At 34.3% G+C, this 22284-nt stretch overlaps 4 protein-coding genes across 5 annotated transcripts; 2 read left to right on the forward strand and 2 right to left on the reverse strand.

Moving 5' to 3' along the window:
* Window positions 1-279: 279 nt before the first annotated feature.
* Window positions 280-5317, reverse strand: LOC107014232 (mediator of RNA polymerase II transcription subunit 9). Its single transcript, XM_015214084.1, has 2 exons — window positions 4646-5317; window positions 280-1397 (listed from the first exon to the last, which is right to left on the reverse strand). The coding sequence occupies exons 1-2, from the start codon at window positions 5098-5100 to the stop codon at window positions 752-754; spliced, it is 1101 nt and encodes a 366-aa protein (XP_015069570.1). The 5' UTR covers window positions 5101-5317; the 3' UTR covers window positions 280-751.
* Window positions 5318-10014: 4697 nt separating this feature from the next.
* LOC107014715 (probable folate-biopterin transporter 7) lies at window positions 10015-12640 on the forward strand. The gene is made up of 2 exons (XM_015214752.2): window positions 10015-10602; window positions 11251-12640. The coding sequence occupies exons 1-2, from the start codon at window positions 10308-10310 to the stop codon at window positions 12306-12308; spliced, it is 1353 nt and encodes a 450-aa protein (XP_015070238.1). The 5' UTR covers window positions 10015-10307; the 3' UTR covers window positions 12309-12640.
* A 210-nt stretch (window positions 12641-12850) lies between these two features.
* On the reverse strand, window positions 12851-18598 carry LOC107014714 (RNA polymerase sigma factor sigA). Of its 2 annotated transcripts, XM_027915890.1 has the most exons (11): window positions 18435-18598; window positions 16747-17558; window positions 16079-16277; window positions 15865-15957; window positions 15554-15682; window positions 15373-15426; window positions 15222-15299; window positions 14731-14793; window positions 13863-13975; window positions 13526-13739; window positions 12851-13391 (listed from the first exon to the last, which is right to left on the reverse strand). In XM_027915890.1, the coding sequence occupies exons 2-11, from the start codon at window positions 17436-17438 to the stop codon at window positions 13341-13343; spliced, it is 1686 nt and encodes a 561-aa protein (XP_027771691.1). In that variant the 5' UTR covers window positions 17439-17558; window positions 18435-18598; the 3' UTR covers window positions 12851-13340. The 2 variants fall into 2 exon arrangements, with proteins under 2 accessions (XP_027771691.1, XP_015070237.1); XM_015214751.2 differs by lacking the exon at window positions 13526-13739 and having other exon boundaries at window positions 12869-13391; window positions 18435-18597.
* Window positions 18599-20915: 2317 nt separating this feature from the next.
* Window positions 20916-22284, forward strand: LOC107012197 (protein TRANSPARENT TESTA GLABRA 1-like). Its single transcript, XM_015211969.2, has one exon. The coding sequence runs from the start codon at window positions 21118-21120 to the stop codon at window positions 22144-22146; it is 1029 nt and encodes a 342-aa protein (XP_015067455.1). The 5' UTR covers window positions 20916-21117; the 3' UTR covers window positions 22147-22284.

Here is a 22284-nt window from a genome sequence, read left to right on the forward strand (position 1 = left end):
GTACGTAGTTATTCTCCATCCAACTTGATTACACAATCAAAGATACGTCATGATAACTCACTTCCCAATAAAATGTAGAGAGGATCTGCAGATGGCTACTAAGCTTGTGTCTTGAATAGTAGTAGTAACCTGTGTTTTCAGTGACATGACTCACTGGCTCAACAGCAAAACACCAATTCTGGTAATTAATTATACCTGCAAAAAGAGCTTTGGTCTGTGCAGGTGTACGGATAAAAAAGGCTCAATTTTCATAAAGAAAGAGACACACTAACAACCCACTCCAAAAAAGAGGTGTTTCATTCACTTAGATTCTTAAAAAAGAAACACCATGCAGATCAAATCGTTCTTTGCACCACAGATGTCAAACTGGCTAATTACGTTTTAACAAAGTAATGACTGTGAAGGAAAGGGGAGAAGCATGGGGGTTCTTCATCAAATGTGCCAAACCTTAACAGTAGATTGGAGAAGGCAGTGAGGCATTCACCAAAAATGCAGCTTTGGCATATCTGAATATCAGGAATTATATCATTTTTCCTGTAGATTCCAGAAAAGATGGACATTACTCATTTCCAGTGTACGCATAATAAAACTATATCTTCAGTCATCCTAATCTTAATAGGTGAGCTTCTACCAACTTTCAAGTGTAGAATCAGTTACAGAATGCACCAAAGTATTATGGTGGTTTAAACTTTGACACAAATATTCACTTTTTCACATGGAAAATGCCAAACACCGATAGGTCTAGTATGATTCATCTTGTGTTCAGATCCAGCTCCCCACCTCCACGCCACTCACTCTGAGTACCTACATCTCCATTATCAGTTTCTTCATCATTCAAAAAGTCCTCCGATGGTTCCTTTTCATCTTTATGTCCATTGTTACCCCAACCGTTGATCATTTCATCAGGGCTAACTTCCTGTCCGTGCTCACCGACATCATTACCCATTTGAATATTGCTCCCCCTAGGCCCAAGTGCACTAGCTCGTATTGGTGCTCGGTTCATCATCTCAGCACGAGCTTGTGATTCAGCACGGGCTTGTTCTGCATGAACAAGAGCTGCCATTTGCAAATTAGGATCATGAGTCTCTCGACCCATCTTTTGCCTGGCCTCCATCTCTGTCTTCAATTCAAGCAGGCTTTTCCTCTCTTCTTGCAACAGTGACTGCTCTAACATCAGTTTCTCCTCGGTACGGAATTCTCCAACATCTCTCTTGCGGGAAATTATATTAAACGCAAGCACTTGTTTCTCAAATGTTGCAGTAAACTCTGAAACTTTCACAGCAATGTTGTGATCCCACTGCTGTGAACGAGAGAGCATTTGGCCACTAGTGTCTGAATCGAGGATCTTATCATCCTCCTCTGCTTCATAGTCTGCCACCACATGGTAAGGCAGAAGCCTAAAAAAAATGACACGAGGAAAAAGTCTGAAGTCAATACCATCGGCGAGATGCCATCTATAACTTTTTTGATAGGTAATCCACATACTAATCCCAGCAAAACAAATAGAAAACACGGCTAGGATCTTACCCAGTTGGTATAAAGAATAAACATCAACAGATTATACATTTATACTACGATAAGCAACATGGGATCTAGTCGGTCCGGACTCAGGAGTAGCTTTTGGCAACCAATAAAGCTGACTACAGAGAGAGAGATTCTCATGGCCCTGCCTACTTCTATGAACTGGAGCAAAGAAAATGGAACTATATGCAGATGTTCTTTATATAAGTCACAAAACCATTTGTCATGAAACAAAAGTTTGGACTTTGGAGTTCCTTTTTCATGATACCACTCCTCAGAAGTGTACATCTCAGCTAAAAAGACTAGACTTTCTAGTTGTGTGTTGTTACTTCATTTTTAGTGTAAAGAAATCTAAAGGCCACACTTTTGTTGTTGCAATTTATAAATATGACTCCTGCACAAAGGTTGTGCTGATGATCATATACTTTTACCTTTCTCAAAAATTTAACTAGACTTTATAACAAAAAAAGAGGAGTTGCTGTTCTTTGATTCAATAATCATTGTTGTGTCATTGCAGAGTTAACCATTGGGAGATAAAGCAGTGAATGGCAAGCATTAGACAAACCATTCTATCGTGAACTTAGATTGAAAAGGAAAAGACAACCCCGAAAAACTAAAAATTCAAATTATCAAAAAAAATTAAGACATCTTTCTGTCAAATCTTTATTTCTATGACCGCGAAATCCCCCGCTTGAACTAACCTTAGGATCAACTGCAGCATTCCAAACTCGGGGGTAATAGCCACCAACACACTTCTCCCCTTAAATACTAGGCTTAGTTCGCATAGCACAGGACTCATATTTGTGACCTAAGTCATAAGTCCCTCGACCTATGTCAAAGCCCTAGAGCCCATCTTTTTATCAAATAAAAGAGTCCTTCAAAAAGTTCTCTATAACATCTCCCCTAAAAGGAGGAGATAGTGAACAGAGGATAGAATAACAAAAAGAAGAGTAAGAGTCTTTTTTGCAATTACATCATGTATGAAGAGAATGACAGCTGAGGATGTTCAAAGTTAAACAAACATTCTCAAGCAATTTAATTTACATGCTTCAAAGAAGTGACAAAAACTCGTGTATTTCCACGGCTTGTCTAGAAGCAAGAAATAATTAAGACCTATTTATATATTCAACTGGACAGCTCATGAAAACAGAAAAAGAGCACTACATGGAAGTATGTTAAATACATCCTCAAAGGAAACCCACACCCGCTACCCTTTGGGGGCGCACAGGGTAAAACCCTCCCACTATGCAAAAGCTCGCATACTACATAGGAGAGGTAACCAGCACTAGGCAAGCCCAAGTGCGACGAGCTCGACCCTGAAGGCATACCCCTTGCTTTTGCTTGCAAGGGGTTTCGAACTTGAGACCTCCAGCATGGAAGTCCCAAGCCCAAACTACTGGGCCACCCTGAAGGGTTAAGTACATCCTCCTATGCCTATCAAAGCTTCAAACTACTTTACATAGGTGCAAAGATGTATACTATACGGTCATCAAAGGGAGTTCAGTGATTCTCCTGCTACATAGTGAATATTTAGGAGTATTTAAAGTGTTCAGCATGTACTTCTCAATAACTCTAGCTGATGATTTTTTTCTATATTTTATACAAAAGAGAACCCCTAGCACAAAGATTATGCTAAGTGAAACATAGTCACAGGAACCCCCCAAAAATAAAAAACCTATTCCTGGACAGGTTACAGTGACCCAATAATGTCAATTGCAGAATCTACATCTTCTGCAAAGGGCCTGTTTACACTAAAACTGCAACAAAAAAATACAACTCCATTTTTCAAAAAACACTTGACCTTGTTAAAAAATACCAGAAATGAACACAGCCAACAGGCAGGTTTGTCAAGTGCCATCCACTTGATGAGGTGACATAGATGGTGTTTGGATTGGCTTAAAATTTTGTCAAACCTACTTTTAAGTTAGATTTTGACTTCTTGAAGTGTTTGGCAAATATAAAAATATCTTGAAATAAGTTAGGAAGTGTTTGGCAAGATTAAAAATAGCTCAAAATAAGTTTAAAATGACTTAAACTAAGTTAAAGAACAAAAGTAGGCCTCCCCTACTACTTAGTTCTTGACTTAAAATCATTAAGTTTGATTTCTTATTTTTGACTTAAAAGCTACTCTTTTAAGTCAATCCAAACGAGCTCATGTCTAACTATAATGAATCCTCTGAATATTAATATAGGGTTTGATATATCCAATAACTAATCTGGGAGTGAGTCGAGATAATTTTTTGGACCACGTGCTCCAACTTCTCACATTATTATCTCTTTTTTGGGGGGTTGATAAATAGATCAAAATATATGTCTTTTTCAACTTGTGACTAATGAAAATACCAGGCCACTTCAAAGGGCCATGGAAGCTACTCTTCTTGGATCTTCATACTAAACAGTACAAACAACTTGTTTAGCATAGTAAGCATACTAATAGTAACAGACACGACATATAAATTATATCTGCTAAAATATAACAAGATATAACCATAAGCGGATATATGGATACTACAACTTCTTTACAATGTAACAGCAATATATTCCTAAACAAAAGCATACCTGCTCCGCAATTGGATATTTGCTCATATAAGAACAAGGACTCTAGCACAGATGGAAGCATGCACTGTTGTTTTAGAACCTATCCCTAATTGCATATTGAAGTTCAAATGGTACGAGTAAATGTGAATGGAATATGAAAATAGCTACTCACATCTTTGCCTTGTCCTACCCCTATAATATTTTTTTCTCAACATTTATAAGCATGAGATGAATTTGGATGCCTTCAACCTCCCATAGATCAGCTAAAAACAGAAGTTGTACAAATAGACGTTTTGGATAACATGAAACCAGAAAAAAATACAACAACAACATACCCAGTGTATCCCACTTAGAACATAAAATCATGGACGTCCAAAAATGCAGTAAAACCATGTTTTTTCTCTACCAAAAAAATTGTTTTTCACTCCAAATTACTCCCAAAAAATAAAAAACAACTTCAATTTGCATTTGCGCAAAACATAACTATATCATTTTTCACTTTGAAAAAAAAAATTACTTTTTTTCATCTACTCAAAAGTCATTTCTAATCTACAAAAGTTAATAGTAAGAGGCCAGAAGACCGCACCTTTCGCAGGCATCTTCAAGAGAAGAGAAAGGACGCTTAAAATCAGGATGGCAAACTCGCCAAGCGTCGTGGTAAGCCATCTGGAGCTCCACCCGGTTCGATTCCGGGGCAACCCGTGTCAACTTCTGCTGCTGCTGCTGCTGTTGTTGTTGTTGGGAAGTACCCGGGTTTTGTAGATTGGGGATCTGGCTTGACGGATTATTGCTAGAGCTAGGGTTAGGGTTAGGGTTTGAATTCGGGTTCTGTGATTGAAGAGGGGTAAGGGGGCGATGAAGGAGCTGTTGAGGACGGAGATGAACATCAATGTTCGAAGGGAATCGAGCCATCGCATCCTGCTGCTGCTGCTGCTTCTGACGCTGGAACTGCTGCAATAGGAGTAGCTGCTGCTGCTGCTGTTGTTGTTGTTGCATCATTAGCTGCTGCTGCTGTTGAGCCAACGTCTTGGCTTCATCCATCTTTGATATTATCAGTCGGATCAAACCCTAATCTTCTTACAAATACCTGAATTCTTCATCAATGGAGGAGGATTCAATTATAGTTATTGCTAAAAAAAATAAAAATGTAACGGTTCGCTGGCTAACACTAGTATTATATAGTATTAATATAGAAAAAAAAATAATTCGGAGTCCAAGGTTCAATATTTGAAATGATTTCAGAGATTTTGTTGATTTTGTTATTTGTCTACAAAAAATTCAAGTATTTATATACTTTTAAAATAAATTAGATTCAAATGGTATTTTGAAACACATTTTTTTTTACTGTATTTTGAAAAGAATTTAATTTAATAATATAGATATATAATTTTTCAATTCTAAATGAAAAGATGATGAATACTCAATTTAACGAAGTAAACATGAAAAATATTACGAAAAAATTATTTTCATTTTAGAAAGTATTTTTCGAATATTAAATTACGAAAAATAACAAGTATTAATCATATTTACTTATTTTATAACAAGAAATGATTTTATAATATTTTAATCAAAGTTGTATTTTGTTTAGTTAGTACAGAATTAAAAATTTTAATCATAGAACACATTAAAAACATCATCATTAAATATGCTAAAAACGTCAAGCAATGAGTATAAATTAAAATTTAGGCCAAATACATAAGCGGATTTCTAAATTTATTAGGTTTTTTTTCTCAGGTACTTTAACTACGTCATTTTCCTATTGAATCATTCAATCCCCATAATTTATTCCGTTTAAACAAACACTGTTGTCTGATGTGGAACCAAATTTATGAGGGATATTCATAAAGGAACATATGTTATTCCACAACTCATTAGTCTAATTGATAGTGAAAATGTTCGAGAATAATTGTGTTTTACTTAAGTCATTTGAACACATTAGAAAACAAATGAGACTAATACGGTTTGTCTTCATTCCTTCAATCAAAATTATTACAATTCGAACACAGTTGAAGGCATTTACAATAGAAAAGCCGATCAAAATCAACCAACAGTGTTTTAAAGGAACAAATTATGGATGGTTCAATGATTCAATAGGAAAATGACATAGATGAGATACCTAGGGGAAAAAAAACTCAAAAAGTTTAGAAATCTGTTTATGTATTTGGCCTAAAATTTAATTATGAATTTATCATCCATAGTATCTTTAGTTAAAATGGAAGAAGTACATAAAACGTCTCGATCGACGTGAGCTTTTCATGATTTGTGTCACATGAATTATTTAAAAAGTACGTTAAGAATAAAGTTATAAAATAATTGATCACAAAATTATAATTAAAATAAGCAAAATAATATCGATTGGCTCGTACTTTTCCGAATTTCTTATATATATAGTTAACTAGAGTATATAAAACACAAAATAAAATAACAAAATAATTCCAGGTTTTCAAAAAGAATTCGTTCTAAAATATATATTTTTTTCATTGATAATTCTAAAAAAGGAAGGAACTTTCATATTAATAAGATATTTAATACTAGTAATTTTTTATTGAATGATTAGCGAGATGATAGTAAAAATAGCTCTAAGAAGAAGATTACTTATAACGCTATCCTCTAAATTATGTATCATGTTCCTTATTTAGAAAAATTATTGTTGAAAAAATTACTAAGGTTCTTAGTCTTCAATTGAAACGAAAATCAAAAGAGGAGGTGTCAAAATACAGTCTCAAGAGTGAAGCTTAATCAGATAAACAGTTGTCACAAAAAGATGTTGTCCAAATTACTGTGTGCTGCCTAAAATGCATAAATATACACCTATATGTATATACTTGACACTTTCAATTTATATGTAATTATAATTAATCAAATTACGTAAATACCCTCATACAATACCTTAAATTACTATCACAATTTATGCTTAGCGAGGTTGCAAATATTACAAAATTTCAAATTCCCACAAGAGTAAAACATACAATAGTAATTAAGAAATGGTGCATCGACTTGCGAAAGTTGGTCTAGTATTTTAGAGGTGTTACAACTCTCTCCCCTTAAAGAAATTTACCTTACACTAGTTCCGAAACAAGTGTCGATGCGAGTAGAAAAAAATATGACTAATGACTTAAAAGAATTTTTTTTATGTAGAGGTTTACGTTTGTATAATTAACTTTGTTTGTTAAAATTATCTACACATCTCTCTCATTCATAGATACTTACGTAATTAGGGAACAATAATAAATAACATAATATTTTAAATTTTTCATTGTAATAGTCACAATTAAAATTAGAATTAAAAATATATTTATATATCATAAGTTCGATATATTTAAAGATAAACTAGTTTTGCATAAATTTTTGAAACTCTCATATTATTTAATTGTTCTTAATTTTTCACCACTAAGTAAACTATTAATTATTTTAGATTATTCAAATATACTCGAACCCTTAGTTGGACTAATGTTAATAGGACTCGGTAATGTCATTGGTTACCATTTTTCTTTGTTAAATTTTCGTTAATTTTCTTTTCACTTTTTTCTGTATTGTATGTTATAAATAAATTTTTGACGATAAATTTGATTACGAGATAATGAAAAAAAGATGGTGATACCACTATTTTAAAAAAGAAAAGACAATCATATTGAAACAATAATAGAAAGGTATTGATTATATCCTTTTCAAAATTAGTTACAGATCTTGTGAAATGCTAAAATTTTACTTTTGAGAAATCTAAAGTGGTTATAAGTCTCACAAGTGCATTTAAAACTACTTATCAAAGATATCTTTCAAACAACACTATACAAATATTATCATATTTTACACTATATAAAGACAATTTTATAAACAAACACTTAATTTTTATTTTATTACGTTAAATTATTTCTATAATAAAAATTAATTATTTTTGCCTAAATGTTATAAATCATTAAATAATTATAAACCAAAGAATCAAATGGTCATAGACCAAGCTAGTATAGAGTTTGTGCATTTGACTGAAATCAATAGCTATAATTTCAATATTATATATTTTTTTGAAAAAATAATTTTATATATGAATATACTATTAAATATAAAATTTATCAATTTTAAAAAATATCTAAAGTTTTAAATTTATAAATTTATGAATTTCAAATTATAACTTCGCTTCGACAGCTACGATAGAGGCGGAGCTAGCATGTCTTTTAAGGGTTCAACCGAATCCCCTTCAGCGGAAAATATTACTATATATACATGATTAAAATTATTTTTAAATGTATATAATAGATGTCGAACTCCCTTCGACTAATCCATATTTTATTTCTTCTAATTTTAAACTTATTAAAAATTCAGATTCCGCCACTAACTACGATTCAATTAAGTTTACCACCCTATGAAGGAAATGCTTTTGTAAATGTGGTCCGAGGTGTAACATGCTTAAAGCACAAGCATCGTCACTTTTTACATTACTTTTGTGCCCACTAATTAATAATTGAGATCTTGTTATACATTTTACTCACCTTTTTAGTATCATATAGTAACTCAGATCTGAGGGTATATTCACAATTCACAATGGTGTCTAAAATATGTATAGAATAATTTTGATTCTTTAAATTTATTTAAGTTAATATTTAAGTTTTGTTAGATATATATTATATTTAAAGTAAAGTATGGAAAAGGGGATTAATAGGAGGTATAATTTTTTTTATCTTTAATTCAATATAAATTTATGAGATTAAATTATAATCTATTATTTATATTTTCGGTGATTATTTTGAATCTATCTTCAAATATTAAGGATTATTTTGGTCATTTCTAGAGATAAATATTGAAAAGATTCTTAAATTTGACGTAAATTATTTGATTTGTTCACGTATGATTGACAGTTTTAAAAACACTCATCTACTTGACTAACTAAAAGTCAAGTAAAGAAGTGTTTTTAATTTGTTAGTAGTTTAGAGATAAAACTAATAATTCACGCTAAATAAGGACAAAAAAATATAAAAGCGAAGGATGGTACTCTCTATGTCTCATTTTATATGACTTACTTTTCTTTTTTGTCTTTCTAAATAATAACAACATCTATCTACATTAAGTTAGTAATAATTTAATTTAGTCACTTGTTTTAGAAAAAAGAGTATCTAGGATTTTGATTAGATGGGTGCACAGTTACGAAAAAATGTATCTTAAATATAAATTTGATCAATTTGACTTTTAGGTTCTTAATATGAACCACAAAATTTTATAAATTATAGGTCTAAAATATATAGTACTATTAATTTTTTATTTTATTCTACGCATTTGATTTAATTATATAAAAAAATTATAGTGCTAATTTTCTTTTGAAAATTCTCAATGCAGCATACTTGAAAATTTTGAAAGATAAAAGGGAAAAAACAAAAGCAAAATTAGTTGAAACGTCAAAAATGTAACTGATAACCACTTGGAGAGGTGTTACTCAAAGACAAGTGCACCCAATTATCATTGTATTATTATATGATATTTTAAACATGGGTTCACATATCTATATTTAAATATTTTTTTAAAAAAATATGACACTATCATATATGATCTAGAGAGGGAAGCATGGGTTCACGTGATCCCACGGTACCCCCTCTAAATAAGCCTCTAATTTTAGACCACTAATTTCAAAAGTCTTTTTCTCTTGAATTCTGTAAACTAACTCATACTCTCTATGTCTTTAATTATTTGTCCACTTTTGATTTAACACACTTATTAAGAAAACAATTATCGATATAGTATATCTATTATTTAAATCCTATTAGTTATTATTTAAAATTTGTAAGAAATTTTACCTTTATTAAAATAATTATTTGAGGTATAATACATTTAAAATTCTTTTTTTAAATTTATTTAAGGGAATAAGTAACTAATAATAATTAAAAAAATAGACGAGTAATTTGGAACAAGGGGACACTAAGGAATACTAAAATAGGAAAAGAGAGTGATAAAATAGGAAAGACATTAAAGTACGAATCTTCGATATGCAACTGGTAAGATTTCCCCAACTTTCTGTATATAATAATAACTTGCCACCCAAATTCACATTCCCAAAAAAAATTCTCCTTTTTTTGCTTTTTCCGCCACCATCCACCCTCTTGGATCTCGCACAGAATCTTGAAATCATACCCATTTCACCATCTTTAATTGCTGTCAAAAAAATTGAATCTTGGTAAAGGTAGCAGCTTTTTGGGTTCTTGATACCTTACTGTACCAACAAATAAAGATTCCCAGTAATTTTTGTTTAGGAGGAATAAGTTATGGTGTCCTCAATCAGAGAAAGAGGTAGAAGAAAAGAGGGTGGTGGTGGTAATGGGAGTGAAGGGATGAGGAAATTGCTGTTAGGGTTAGGGTTCTTGGTGCAGGGATTCAGATGTTTTCCTTGGATGGCAGTTAATTTCTTTCTAAAAGATGGCCTTAAGGTTGACCCATCTACTTTACAGATCCTACAGTGTTCTGCCAATTTGCCCATGGTGGCTAAGCCCTTCTATGGAATTCTGTCTGATTCTTTTTACATTTTTGGACAGCATCGTGTTCCTTACATTGCCTTTGGAGGTGCATACACTTTCACTCTTATGTTGATTGTGTTTATTGCTAGCGAAAATAACTTGCTTGTTCCATGTAAAGATTTGTTTTTATAAACAGCATGGGGTAAATGACATGCACTGAATGGATAATTAGAAAAAAAATAGTATCTTTTTAGTGATTCTTTGTTCATGTTCTATTTGGATTCTTTGTTTTTTTTGGTGTTCTTATGAATTGCTGCCTAGTTATCTGTTCTGGAGGTTGTATTTACTTTCGATAGATTCTTGTATGATTCTCCAGAAATTAGATGTTTTAGTTCACAGGTTAAATCAGCCACTGACCCTCATGTTAGTGTAAGGCTGTAAGCTGCCTGAACTCTAGTTAAACGTGGGATGTTTCATGCACCGGATTGTCCTTTTTACTGAATATGAAATTGCAAAATTCATTGTTCTAACTTCAACATTAGGGAACTAATTATATGTTTGATCAATGTGCAAGTTATCAAGAATTGTATGCAGCATTCTTATACCTCCTATTAATTCGTTGTCTCCATTGTGTAATGGAGGTTGTCTGGAAGATAAGGTTTCCTGAAACAAGTCATTTTGCATTTTATTGTGGTTCACTGTAGGCATACCAATTAATATGCATTTGGGCTCATATGATTATACTTTGGTGCAGCATTTTTGCAGGCAGTGTCATGGATTGCTATATTCCTCTCCCCTTCAAATATTTCATTTTTTACGATCACTCTGTATCTCTTGCTTGGAAACTTGGGTGCTTCTGTAGTTGAGGTTGCCAACGATGCCATGGTTGCAGAGTTGGGGAAACCACCTAGTTCATCATCCAAAAATAGTCCTCATTCTTCATCAGGCCAGCTCCAGTCATTTGTTTGGATTGCCGCTTCTGTCGGTGGAGTTCTTGGTAACCTTGCAGGCGGTATTGCTATTGATCGTTTTTCCCCTCAAGTGATGTTCCTTATGTTTGGCATTCTTTTAAGTATTCAATTTCTAGTTACAATTTTTATTCATGAGAGCTCCTTGGACCTTCCCAAGAGTTCATCAGATCGAGGAATCAAAACACAACTTTCAGAGCTTATAGTTGCGTTGCGGAAACCAGAGATCTATTATTCGATTATTTGGTTTGCAGCTTCTTATGCAATGATTCCTGCACTAACAGGGACAATGTTCTATTACCAGACAGAACATTTAGGTATTGAATCATCAGTGTTGGGTGTATCTAAAGTATTTGGGCAGGCTGCAATGCTGTTGTGGGGTATAATCTACAATAAGAACCTCAAATCAATGTCTCCTAGAACGCTAATCTCAGCAATTCAGGCTACTATGGCTGTTTTCATGTTTTCGGATTTCTTATTCGTGAAAGGAGTATACAGGATGTTTGGTATTCCCGACTCATTGTATGTGGTGCTCTTCTCCGGATTACTGGAGGTTCTCTACTTCTTTAAGATCTTACCCTTCAATGTTTTAATGGCACAGCTCTGCCCACCGGGATGTGAAGGATCTGTCATGGCATTTCTCATGTCTGCCTTAGCTGTGGCTGTTATTATAAGTGGTTATCTTGGTGTCGCTCTGTCATCGTTTGTCCAGGTGACAGCGAAGGACTTCTCTGGCCTAGGACATGCCCTGTTAATACAGGCAGTATGTACACTGTTGCCAGTTTATTTTTCATCGTGCATACCTGATGGTGTCAAGGCTAAAACCAAACCAAAAGAAGGTTGATCAGCTGTAGCTGTGAGTGATAGTCAATTCAGCTCAGCAGTAAGTAGTTCAAACTTACCTCCCCTCGGCCTTCTCCAACTTATTACTGCTACAGTTACCGTTCCAGAAGGATCTCATTCGGAACTTTAGGATGAAATTCACTTTATAATACATATAGAATTACAAACGTGAATACCTTATTGTTAGTGTTGTCTTCAGTTTAAAATAGTACTCTTAAAAATTGGTATCGCGATTTATACAACTCCTTGTCAGTTTGCAGTTTCGTGTTATCAGACTGTAGGTTGACATTATTTTTCATAGGACCTGCTGATAGTTTAAGCTTTTCTTTCTGATTTGGTTATTACTATTAATTTATCATTTGCATGACTTCCAAGCATATGATTTATTTCTAATGAGTTTTGAAGCTGTCAATAGCTTTCCACCGTGTCTTTGAAGTTTGAGTCAAAGAAAAATGTTGAGAATTGTTAAAAATGGCAGGTGACTAGCAATTTAAATGTGCAAAAATGGATTCAGATACCACTCTTCTGAAAAAAGAGCAAAAATGGAATAGTAAAAGATGCTTTGATATTTAGAGTGCTTGAGATTTAGATGGTAGTAAGTATGAAAAGGAAGTATACATGTTGTCTTGCCAGAAATAATCAATCAGTATCACATCAAGTGGAAAGACATAAAAATGTAGAATATACCTACAGATTACAACATTTGTTTGTAATTATCTACTATGTCAGCAAACAATCTCCTCTTTGCTCTTTGCTCGTCATGCATCCTATAATATATGGTACAAAAAAATGTCGTCTACATTATTCTGTCTCTGCACATACATATTTGGGAGCTTGGTTCCGCGGAGAGGGGTGGTCAAGAATGTATCGGGTTCTTTATCTGTACGTTCTCCTCATAAAAATAAGTCGGAGATGCAAGATTCTCACATTATATGTACAGTCAAATCGTATTATGGTCTCTGCAAATGCTTTAAATTACTGTTTGATCAACATTGCGTCTAGTCGCCTTTTCCTTGCAGCATGTTTTAGTTTCTCAAGTGCAACTAATCCAACCTGCCTGACCCTCTCTCTGGACAAGCCTATCCTGTTAAACAAAGAAATGTAGCATTTAGAACAACACTTTGACGTGTATAAGCACACACACTGTGTAATTTCAATTATGGCAAGGAACTTTAGCATGACTCTATTTCAGTACAAGTGTGAAGTGTGAGTAGATGCCTGTGCAAATTTCCATGTTTTAATATGTGCCGATTCTGCAGCTTGATCAATCTGTGCAGTTTCTTTACAACCCGATAGGTACTTAAAATTGTTTCTCATCATCACATGGCGATTTTGGCAACCTGAATACTTGATGTGCTTCATGTGTAACTGTATTTCATTTTGGCTTCTAAGAGATGGCAGTTCTAGACTTCTAAAATATCCAGAAAGAACCCTAGGTAAACATGTGAGATGCAATGTAAATACATAGATACTTTTATCAAGATCAACCGTGTATTTTGGATGGAGCAAGTAATATTTGATCGCAAGTTATCAACCACAAATATTTGACTCTTACCTTTTACTAATATCTTCCCACGTGAGACATTCACTGTCCAGACCATAGTACAGTCGGATAATTTCTCTCTCTCGTTCCCTAAGAGTTGATGAAATGAGGTTGTTTACTTCATCCTGTAAAACTTTAAATATCAGAAAAGACGTTTCTTTCACCAGGATTATAAACTTGTGAATCGTCATATATACATGGTGAGTAAAGTTGGTTGATAACTTTTTCCTCAGAAGCAAACCTGATGAAAGTTTATATAAGAAATTTAGTTACCAGTGAGTTTCTCATTACAATTCATACTGTCTAATAACACTGACGGATTAGCTCTTCCTCTAATAGGAAAATGGCGAAAGAAAATAAGCAAAGCCAAAAACATGACACTTTAGGCATCTACAACTCTGGAAGACTCCTAAGACAACACAAGTTTATGTAAAGCAATATATGTGGTACCCAAGCCTAGATAAAAGGATCAGCATAGGAAGGCCGCAATTAACCGCTATCAAATAAAGATATGAAGAATGTGTGGCAAGAGGCTAGTTTCCCATGGAATATGGTTTTTGGAATCTACCCATCATTATGAGCTGATGTACAAATATCATAACTGCAGAGGATATATCTAAGGGAAACAATGCTTGGCAAAGAATATTGGAATCGAACTCCATCAGGAAATAGGAACATCTCTAGAGATACATCTATAATGTGCAATGACTGCTACTTTTTCCTCATTGGTTGGTGTAGGGGTATTACCAGAAAATAAGCATATTCCAGTAGTTTTTTGCTCATGAGAACTGTATGTTTTTTGCCCCCAGGTTAGATATTACTAAAGTACCATTTTTATGTTAACTATTTCACTTGTGAAAACTACGCTTCACTAAATTACCTTGAGTGCCCATACATCAACACCGTGCCATGGGTTGTTCTCCAGGTGGTTATCAGCGATGTACTGCAGAAAAGAGGAAACAAAAAGATAAAATAAATAAAGAAACGAGATCATGAAACAATGGTAAAAAGAATATACGAGGCCTCAAGGACCTTAGACACTTGAAGGAGAGTTTCATACAGTTACAGTTCGCCTTTATGTGAGTAATAAACATAAATGGCCAGACTTGTACCAGTTAATTCCTTTTTATTAGTATTGTACATCTCCACCCAGATATGAGTAACATTTGATTCCATTTTGTCACAATTTTTTGAGAATTGAATCTAAATTTCTACTAGCCAATACCATAAATATCAACTCAAATATCAAATAGATTGTCAATGTTCACTTTTTGAGATGCAAAGTGGTGCTTGAATTATTTGGTAAAATTCAGAATAAAGTTGTCAAACCCTACATTATGTGAACATTCGGAGTTCAGACTTCAGACTTACACTATGGAGAGTTGCTCCAGGCAGACCATTTAAAGAGGGAAACACTTCCCTGTCAAGTGAATACACCTTGCTGCTTGCCTGTAAAAAGAAATGTGTGAGAAACATTTTCTTGAACAATGAGCAGGACAAGTTTAAGCCACAATTATTATACCTCAGTTGCATTCCTGACTTTCTTCTGGGACATATTTAGGGATGCGGCTATATTCTGGTGATCAATTGGAACACGAGCCAGTAAGAAGAAAACAAAGTAATATCTCAAAATCAACTTCACAAGTGACATGAGAAGTGTTTAAATATCTTCTTCCAATATATCAAAGTTTGACAGAACTTACATTTACAGATGGAGTTATTCCCTTCTCTTCAAGCCTCATCTTTGCATTACGGATTAGACCGAGTCTTTCATGCAGATGTGTTGGCAATCTTAAGGTTCTCGAATTCTCAACCAGGGTTCTGGAGACACCCTGAACATGGGGCGAAAAAGTTAGTCAAGGTCCCGACACTATTACCAATTTATGACCAGATAAAAGATAAACTTTATTGTTTTGGAGAAACTAAAAATAAGGAAGCATGAGAAGTAATTTGTTGGTTGAAATAGTTTGTCTCACTTTGTCGATTGAGATTTTAGATAAACAATTGAACGTACCTGGCGAATCCACCAATAAACATAAGTTGAGATTTTGTATCCTTTAGAGGGATCAAATTTCTCTATCCCACGTAGTAGTCCAATAAGGCCTCCCTGTATGAAAATGAAAGATTTTTCCTTCAGAGGTGCAAATTTTGATTTGAACTGTATTCATCAATGTACAACTGCAAGAAATTTGCATATCTAACTTTTGAATGCACAACATTTGAGTCACCTGAACGAGATCAGCCATTTCAGCACCCATATTATCATATCTTTGAGCGATTGACATGACAAGACGAACATTGCTCATTGAAAGCCTTTCTCTTGCCAAGGAACACTCGATTAATGTAGATTGCAAATCAGTACGGGACATTTTCAAGGAAACAGCAAGTTGATCATCAGAAGGCTCACATCCCAGTCTTTCCTTCAGCCTAATGTTTTACATGGTTTGATAGAAACAGGGTGAGACATCTTTAACAGCTTCGAGAAACAACATCACAATACAATTATAGCTCGGTATCCTTCCAACTCCTATGTCTTACCTTCCTCCTCACATGCTTTATTGATCAGTGTAAACAATCTAACATTAAATTTTGTGAAAATGATCCTGTTTTCGAAATAAATGAGTTTATAGAAGCACATAAACAGTTAAGACAATCTAAAATTGACTGTTTGGGTACTTGGTTATTATAAAGATTAGTTTCATGTGTATGTTTTGGTTGGACAAAAAGCTATATAGTTTTGATGGATGCAGACAGTTTTCTTTTAGTTCATTATGTGCTTATATGTTACTGAATTCTGTTAGTGTTGAAGTGGTGATATGATCAGTTACTAAATCTCTGGTTTACACTTGAGAGCAGAGGAGAGGTGAAGGTGGATTAGGCTTGTGAAGTTAGTTACCTTGATTTTTGCTCTTCCACATGAAGACCAACTTTAATCTTTTTGGATAGTTGAAGCACTTCAGTGTGTGTGAGCAGCTCTTCACTTACTATACCCTTAACATAACCTTTTAAACGATTTTGAAGTAGCTCTGGTCCAAGTATTGACCTCAGTGGCTTGGTTGCACTTATAGGTGTAGCTGAACTTTTTTGAGCAAGAACCCTTTGTCGAGAATCCATTCTCCTCCGCCTAGCAGATGTCCCTGAGCAAGCAATATGCATCTTCTTACAATTCTTTTCATGTTGTGTAGAAGCAGTCAATGTCTCTTCAGCAGAAAGATTCCACTGCTTTTCAAGCATGGACTTCTGCAGCAAGAGTAGAACCTCCACCGAATCATCCTCCTCGTCATCACTTTCATTTTGCAATTGTTCGAACCTTTCAAACCAGGACTGCACATCAGAAGGGTCGGATGCAATGTCTACATGCTCTTTAAGAGCCTTGACAGATTGTAGTTTTCGACTGGATACACAACTGGGGCTATAATCGGATGACTTTTTAGCGGAGATCACATTTTTAACAGTAGGAACCTGATGGCAGGGCAAACTATGATCACTACTACAAGATAGCTTTTCATTAAGATCAGAATAATAGAAGGAAGAACTCAAGAGTCTTTTTCCTGCACTCAGTCCAATAACTGCTGTTGTGGCCATCATGAGGGCTATCCCTTTCTAACAATCCAAGACCATCACGCGTCGTCTAACAAGGAAGATTGAATTACAACAATATCAGGTTATGACCAAGTTTATATGCTGACTAATCTCCTCAATCACTTTCTGCAGGTAAGTCCCACAAAGAAAAACTCAGTAAAAAGTAACAGTAGAGAGAGTTAGCTCAACAAACAAGGAAAGCAATCAGAAATTTGGACAAACGACAAATCCACTTTTTCTTGTTTCTTTTGAAAGCAAAGAATTATGTTGGTTTCAGAGTTTCAGTGACGTACTTTATTAGGAAGAAGAGTTAAAATACAATTTTTTTTCTAGCTTGTTGTCCAGGCCAGCTTCATTTGCTTCACTACTACTTATCGTCTCATTTGTTTCACTGCTATTGCTTCATTTCCTTTGCTATTTATCGTTTTTCCTTTTCAATCCTACTTTGGTTACACTTCTTTTAAGCTTACGGTTTATTGGAAACAAACTCTCTACCCCACAAATATAAAGGTAAGGTCTACCTACATCCCACCATCCCCAAACCTCACTTGTGAAACTAAACAGTATATATATGCTGTAGTTGGTATCCAGAACAGCTCGCGTGTACCTCGACTAATTATACAGTTATGTCTTATCTCCCACCAAAACACATGGACTCTCACTTGAATTTGAACCTACGAACTCATCATTCTCAACCCCATAAACCACACCTAGTATCGACCTCTTTTATGTTCCAATTTTTATATATAGCTTAAAACTAATAAACCAAATACAACTAGATTTTCTTCGGCACGCAATAATAATTATGCATACAGCTTGCATCTACACACAAGGCGATGATTACGAGGGAATTAACAGATTTATATACACGGCGAACATTACGATGGGAACAGATTCTACAGTTTCGATTGGAAAAACACGACTATGAAAAACTAAATCGAAATAGAAAAAAAGGAGTAATTAAGATGAAGATGTTAAAAGTGATGAGTGCAGGTTACGTACCTGAATTTGAGCAAACTGACAGAAATGGTGATTCAGTGTGGCGTTGCAATGGCAGTGGTAGAAAGAAGTTAAAAGAGTTTGTTGCAACAGAAATGATATTGTTAAAGACTATTTGTTTTTTCGTTGTTGATAATAAATTGATGGGAGGAAAATGAAAATAACGCGAGAGGAGATCAATGTGTATTTAAGTTTTTGGATATTAGAGATCAACTGTCATTGGTTGGAATAGATATACGGGTCCCACTTCTTGTGGCGTACTTCTACCTCTTCCTTTCTCTTTTTAAAACTTTATTGTCTTATTTCCGTCAACGATGACTTAGTTTATCTTATTTACTTGTTCATATTTTCTTTTTAAATATTTTTATTAATTTGTTCATTTTAACTTTACTATTGTTATTTTAATATATGTGTCTTTTCTAAAATAGACAACTAAATAGGGACATAGAGAGTACCATTTATCTCCGAAATATTTATCATCTTCGATCAATAATAAATATCAAATAATTTTAAATTATCAGTAATATTTTTCTATTTCTATTGAAATTTTATAATTAAATTATATTTTTTGATTCATCTCGATGATAACTAAACCACATCGAACCTAATATGATCGTAAGTGTTGTTGTGTGTCTTTATTGGCATAGTTTTGATGGGTGCTTCTTATTTGTTCTAGTTGATCGAGGAATATTCCAAACCTGTCCAATTTTAAAAGATTTTCATCATGGGCTAAAAATGTTAATATTTGGAAAGAAAAAAATAGTATTTGAAGTTTAATTTTTGAAAAAACAATCAAAAACTAAAGTTGGGTTTGGACATGTATCAAAATCTGAAAAAAAAAAAAAAATTGCTACTAATTTTGTGAGTGAAGTTTTTAATCTTCAATTTTTTTTTACAAAAAACAAACATTATGTTTTTTTTTAAAGCAAAATATATTTATGAACAAACAACTCCATCACCAAGTTCCTTTTTCTAGAATTATTGCTGCAAAACATTCGTGTAAAAAAAAAAAATAACATATCCAATAAAATTCAGAATAGAGTCAGGTATGAAGATGAACTATAAGAGTTGTTTTTGATAGATCATCGGTTATCCTTAATTTAGGAGTCACATTTATCTGTTTAAGAGGATATTAAAATAAATATGGAACTTACAAGGAATAAAGATTCCTGCTTTTAGTTTACAAGAAAATTGCATTTCTAACTTTTGAATGCAAAATATTTGAGTCACCTGAACGAGATCAGCCATTTCAGCACTCATGTTATCATATCTTTGAGCAATTGACATGACAAGACGAACATTGCTCATTGAAAGCCTTTCTCTTGCCAAGGAACACTCCATCAATGTATTATTATAAATCAGTACAGGACTTTTTCAAGGAAAGACTGCAAGCTGATCATCAGAAGGCTCACATCAGTCTTTCTTTCAGCCTAAAGTTTTCCATGGTTTCATAGAAACAGAGTGAGACATCTTTAGTTCATTTATGTTCTGATGAATTCTGTTAGTGTTGAAGTGGTGATATGATCAGCTACTAAATTTCTGGTTTACGCTTGAGAGAAGAGGAGAGGTTAAGGTGAATTAGGCTTGTGAAGTTGGTTACAAGACCAACTTGAATCTTTTTGGACAGTTGAAGCACTTACAGTATGTGTGAGCAGCTCTTCACTTACTACACCCTTAACATAACCTTTTAAACGATTTTGAAGTAGCTTTGGACCAAGTATTGATCCCAGCGGCTTGATTGCACTGATAGGTGTAGCTGACTGTACATCCAAGCCTCACTTGTGAAATTAAATTAGATATATTGTTGTTGGTATCTGCAGCCAGTTTGCATGTACCATGACTAATTTTAGGAGTATCTGTTACCTCCCACCGACACAATATCGGGACATCTAGTGAAATTTGAATCTAAGACTCATAATTTTCAACGCAGTAGGCCACACTCGGGTGCTAGTATATGCAATTTTCAAATAAGCGTGATCTACCTCTTTGAAGTTCCAATATATATATAGCTTAAAATTAGAAAACCAAATACTCCACTACAATATTAAAATCTTGTTCACGTAATAATAATTATGTATACAATTAACAGATTTGTATACACGGCGAATATTACGATGGGAGCAGATTCTACAGTTCGATTAAAAACAATTACTACTATGAAAATGAAATCGGAATAGAAAAAAAAAGAGTAATTAAGCTGAAAGATGTTAAAGCAATGAGTGCAGCTTACGTACCTGAATTTCAGCAAACTGACAATAATGGTGATACAGTGGTGCGTTGCAAATTGCAATGGTGGTGGAAGTACAAGTTCAGAGTTTGTTGTAACAGAAATGATATTGTTCTAAGTTATAAAATTTTTATTGTTTATGATAAATTAATAATATTGTTAGATAGATGCGAATCCGAATATAATCGAACTCGAACATAAATATCGATAAATATCGAAAATTATTTGTGGGTCTCACTTCTCGTGGCGTACCTCTTTCTTTCCTTTTTCTATTTTGTTACTTTGTAGACTTTGTCTTCTCTCCCAAATCTCATCTACCGGTCAATCCTGCCCACCGCTTACTTGGTCTTCTCTCCCAGCGAACGGCCGGTCAACACTGTGTTTTTTTAATTCCAATTGTGTCATCTAAAGCGCAAACATACATAACTTCAACTTCATTTCAATTGATCTCTAATAAAAATGGAGAATTCAAGTCAAGAATCGCATCTCCGATCTGAAAATTCCGTTACATATGACTCCTCTTACCCGATCTACGCTATGGCTTTTTCATCCTTCACTTCTTCCCTCACAAACCGCCGCCGTCGACTTGCCGTCGGAAGCTTTATCGAAGAGTTCAACAATCGTGTTGATATTCTCTCTTTCGATGAAGATACCCTAACCCTTAAGCCCGTTCCAAATCTCTCTTTCGAACACCCTTATCCACCTACAAAGCTCATGTTTCATCCTAATCCTTCTGCTTCACTAAAGACTAATGATATTCTAGCCTCTTCCGGCGACTACCTCCGTCTCTGGGATGTTACTGATACTTGTATTGAACCACTTTTCACTCTCAGTAACAATAAAACCAGTGAATACTGTGCTCCTTTGACGTCTTTTGATTGGAATGAAGTGGAGCCGAGAAGAATTGGTACTTCTAGTATAGACACTACTTGTACCATCTGGGATGTTGAAAAAGGAGTTGTGGAAACTCAATTGATAGCACATGACAAAGAGGTTTACGATATAGCTTGGGGTGAAGCTGGGGTTTTTGCGTCTGTTTCTGCTGATGGATCCGTTAGGATTTTTGATTTGAGAGATAAGGAACATTCGACGATTATTTATGAGAGCCCGAAACCGGATACACCATTGTTGAGGTTGGCTTGGAACAAACAGGATTTGAGATACATGGCTACCATATTGATGGATAGCAACAAGATTGTGATCTTAGATATTAGGTCTCCAGCAATGCCGGTGGCTGAACTGGAAAGGCATCAGGCGAGTGTGAATGCTATTGCTTGGGCTCCGCAGAGCTGTAGACATATTTGTTCTGGTGGGGATGACGGACAGGCGCTCATTTGGGAGTTGCCAACTGTTGCAGGGCCTAATGGGATTGATCCCATGTCAGTGTACTCCGCTGGAGCTGAGATTAATCAAATTCAGTGGTCTGCTGCACAGCGTGATTGGATTGCCATTACGTTTTCTAACAAATTGCAGCTGCTTAAAGTATAAATCGATGGAATAATTGAAGTTTTACTTGTGGATTAATGGAGGAGTTCATTCCTGTCTTTCTTTGTTAGAGATTGAAAAATATTTTGCCTTGTATTTCTTTAATAGTAAATTACTTGAATAAAAACATCATTATCTTTA

Source organism: Solanum pennellii, chromosome 3 (genome assembly GCF_001406875.1).
Source record: "Solanum pennellii chromosome 3, SPENNV200".
Taxonomy (NCBI): Eukaryota; Viridiplantae; Streptophyta; class Magnoliopsida; order Solanales; family Solanaceae; genus Solanum; species Solanum pennellii.

Excerpts from the sequence above, each read along its gene's own strand:
- LOC107014714 (XM_027915890.1), bottom strand. The coding sequence starts at position 17,438 with ATGATGGCCACAACAGCAGTTATTGGACTGAGTGCAGGAAAAAGACTC. Across the intron at positions 15,958-16,078 it reads AAATGGCTGATCTCGTTCAG|GGAGGCCTTATTGGACTACT; the intron begins GTGACTCAAATG and ends ATTTTCATACAG. Across the intron at positions 13,976-14,730 it reads TTGATGTATGGGCACTCAAG|GATGAAGTAAACAACCTCAT; the intron begins GTAATTTAGTGA and ends AAAGTTTTACAG.
- LOC107014715 (XM_015214752.2), top strand. The coding sequence starts at position 10,308 with ATGGTGTCCTCAATCAGAGAAAGAGGTAGAAGAAAAGAGGGTGGTGGT. Across the intron at positions 10,603-11,250 it reads TCCTTACATTGCCTTTGGAG|CATTTTTGCAGGCAGTGTCA; the intron begins GTGCATACACTT and ends ACTTTGGTGCAG.
- LOC107012197 (XM_015211969.2), top strand. The coding sequence starts at position 21,118 with ATGGAGAATTCAAGTCAAGAATCGCATCTCCGATCTGAAAATTCCGTT.
- LOC107014232 (XM_015214084.1), bottom strand. The coding sequence starts at position 5,100 with ATGGATGAAGCCAAGACGTTGGCTCAACAGCAGCAGCAGCTAATGATG. Across the intron at positions 1,398-4,645 it reads CTTGAAGATGCCTGCGAAAG|GCTTCTGCCTTACCATGTGG; the intron begins GTGCGGTCTTCT and ends CATTTTTTTTAG.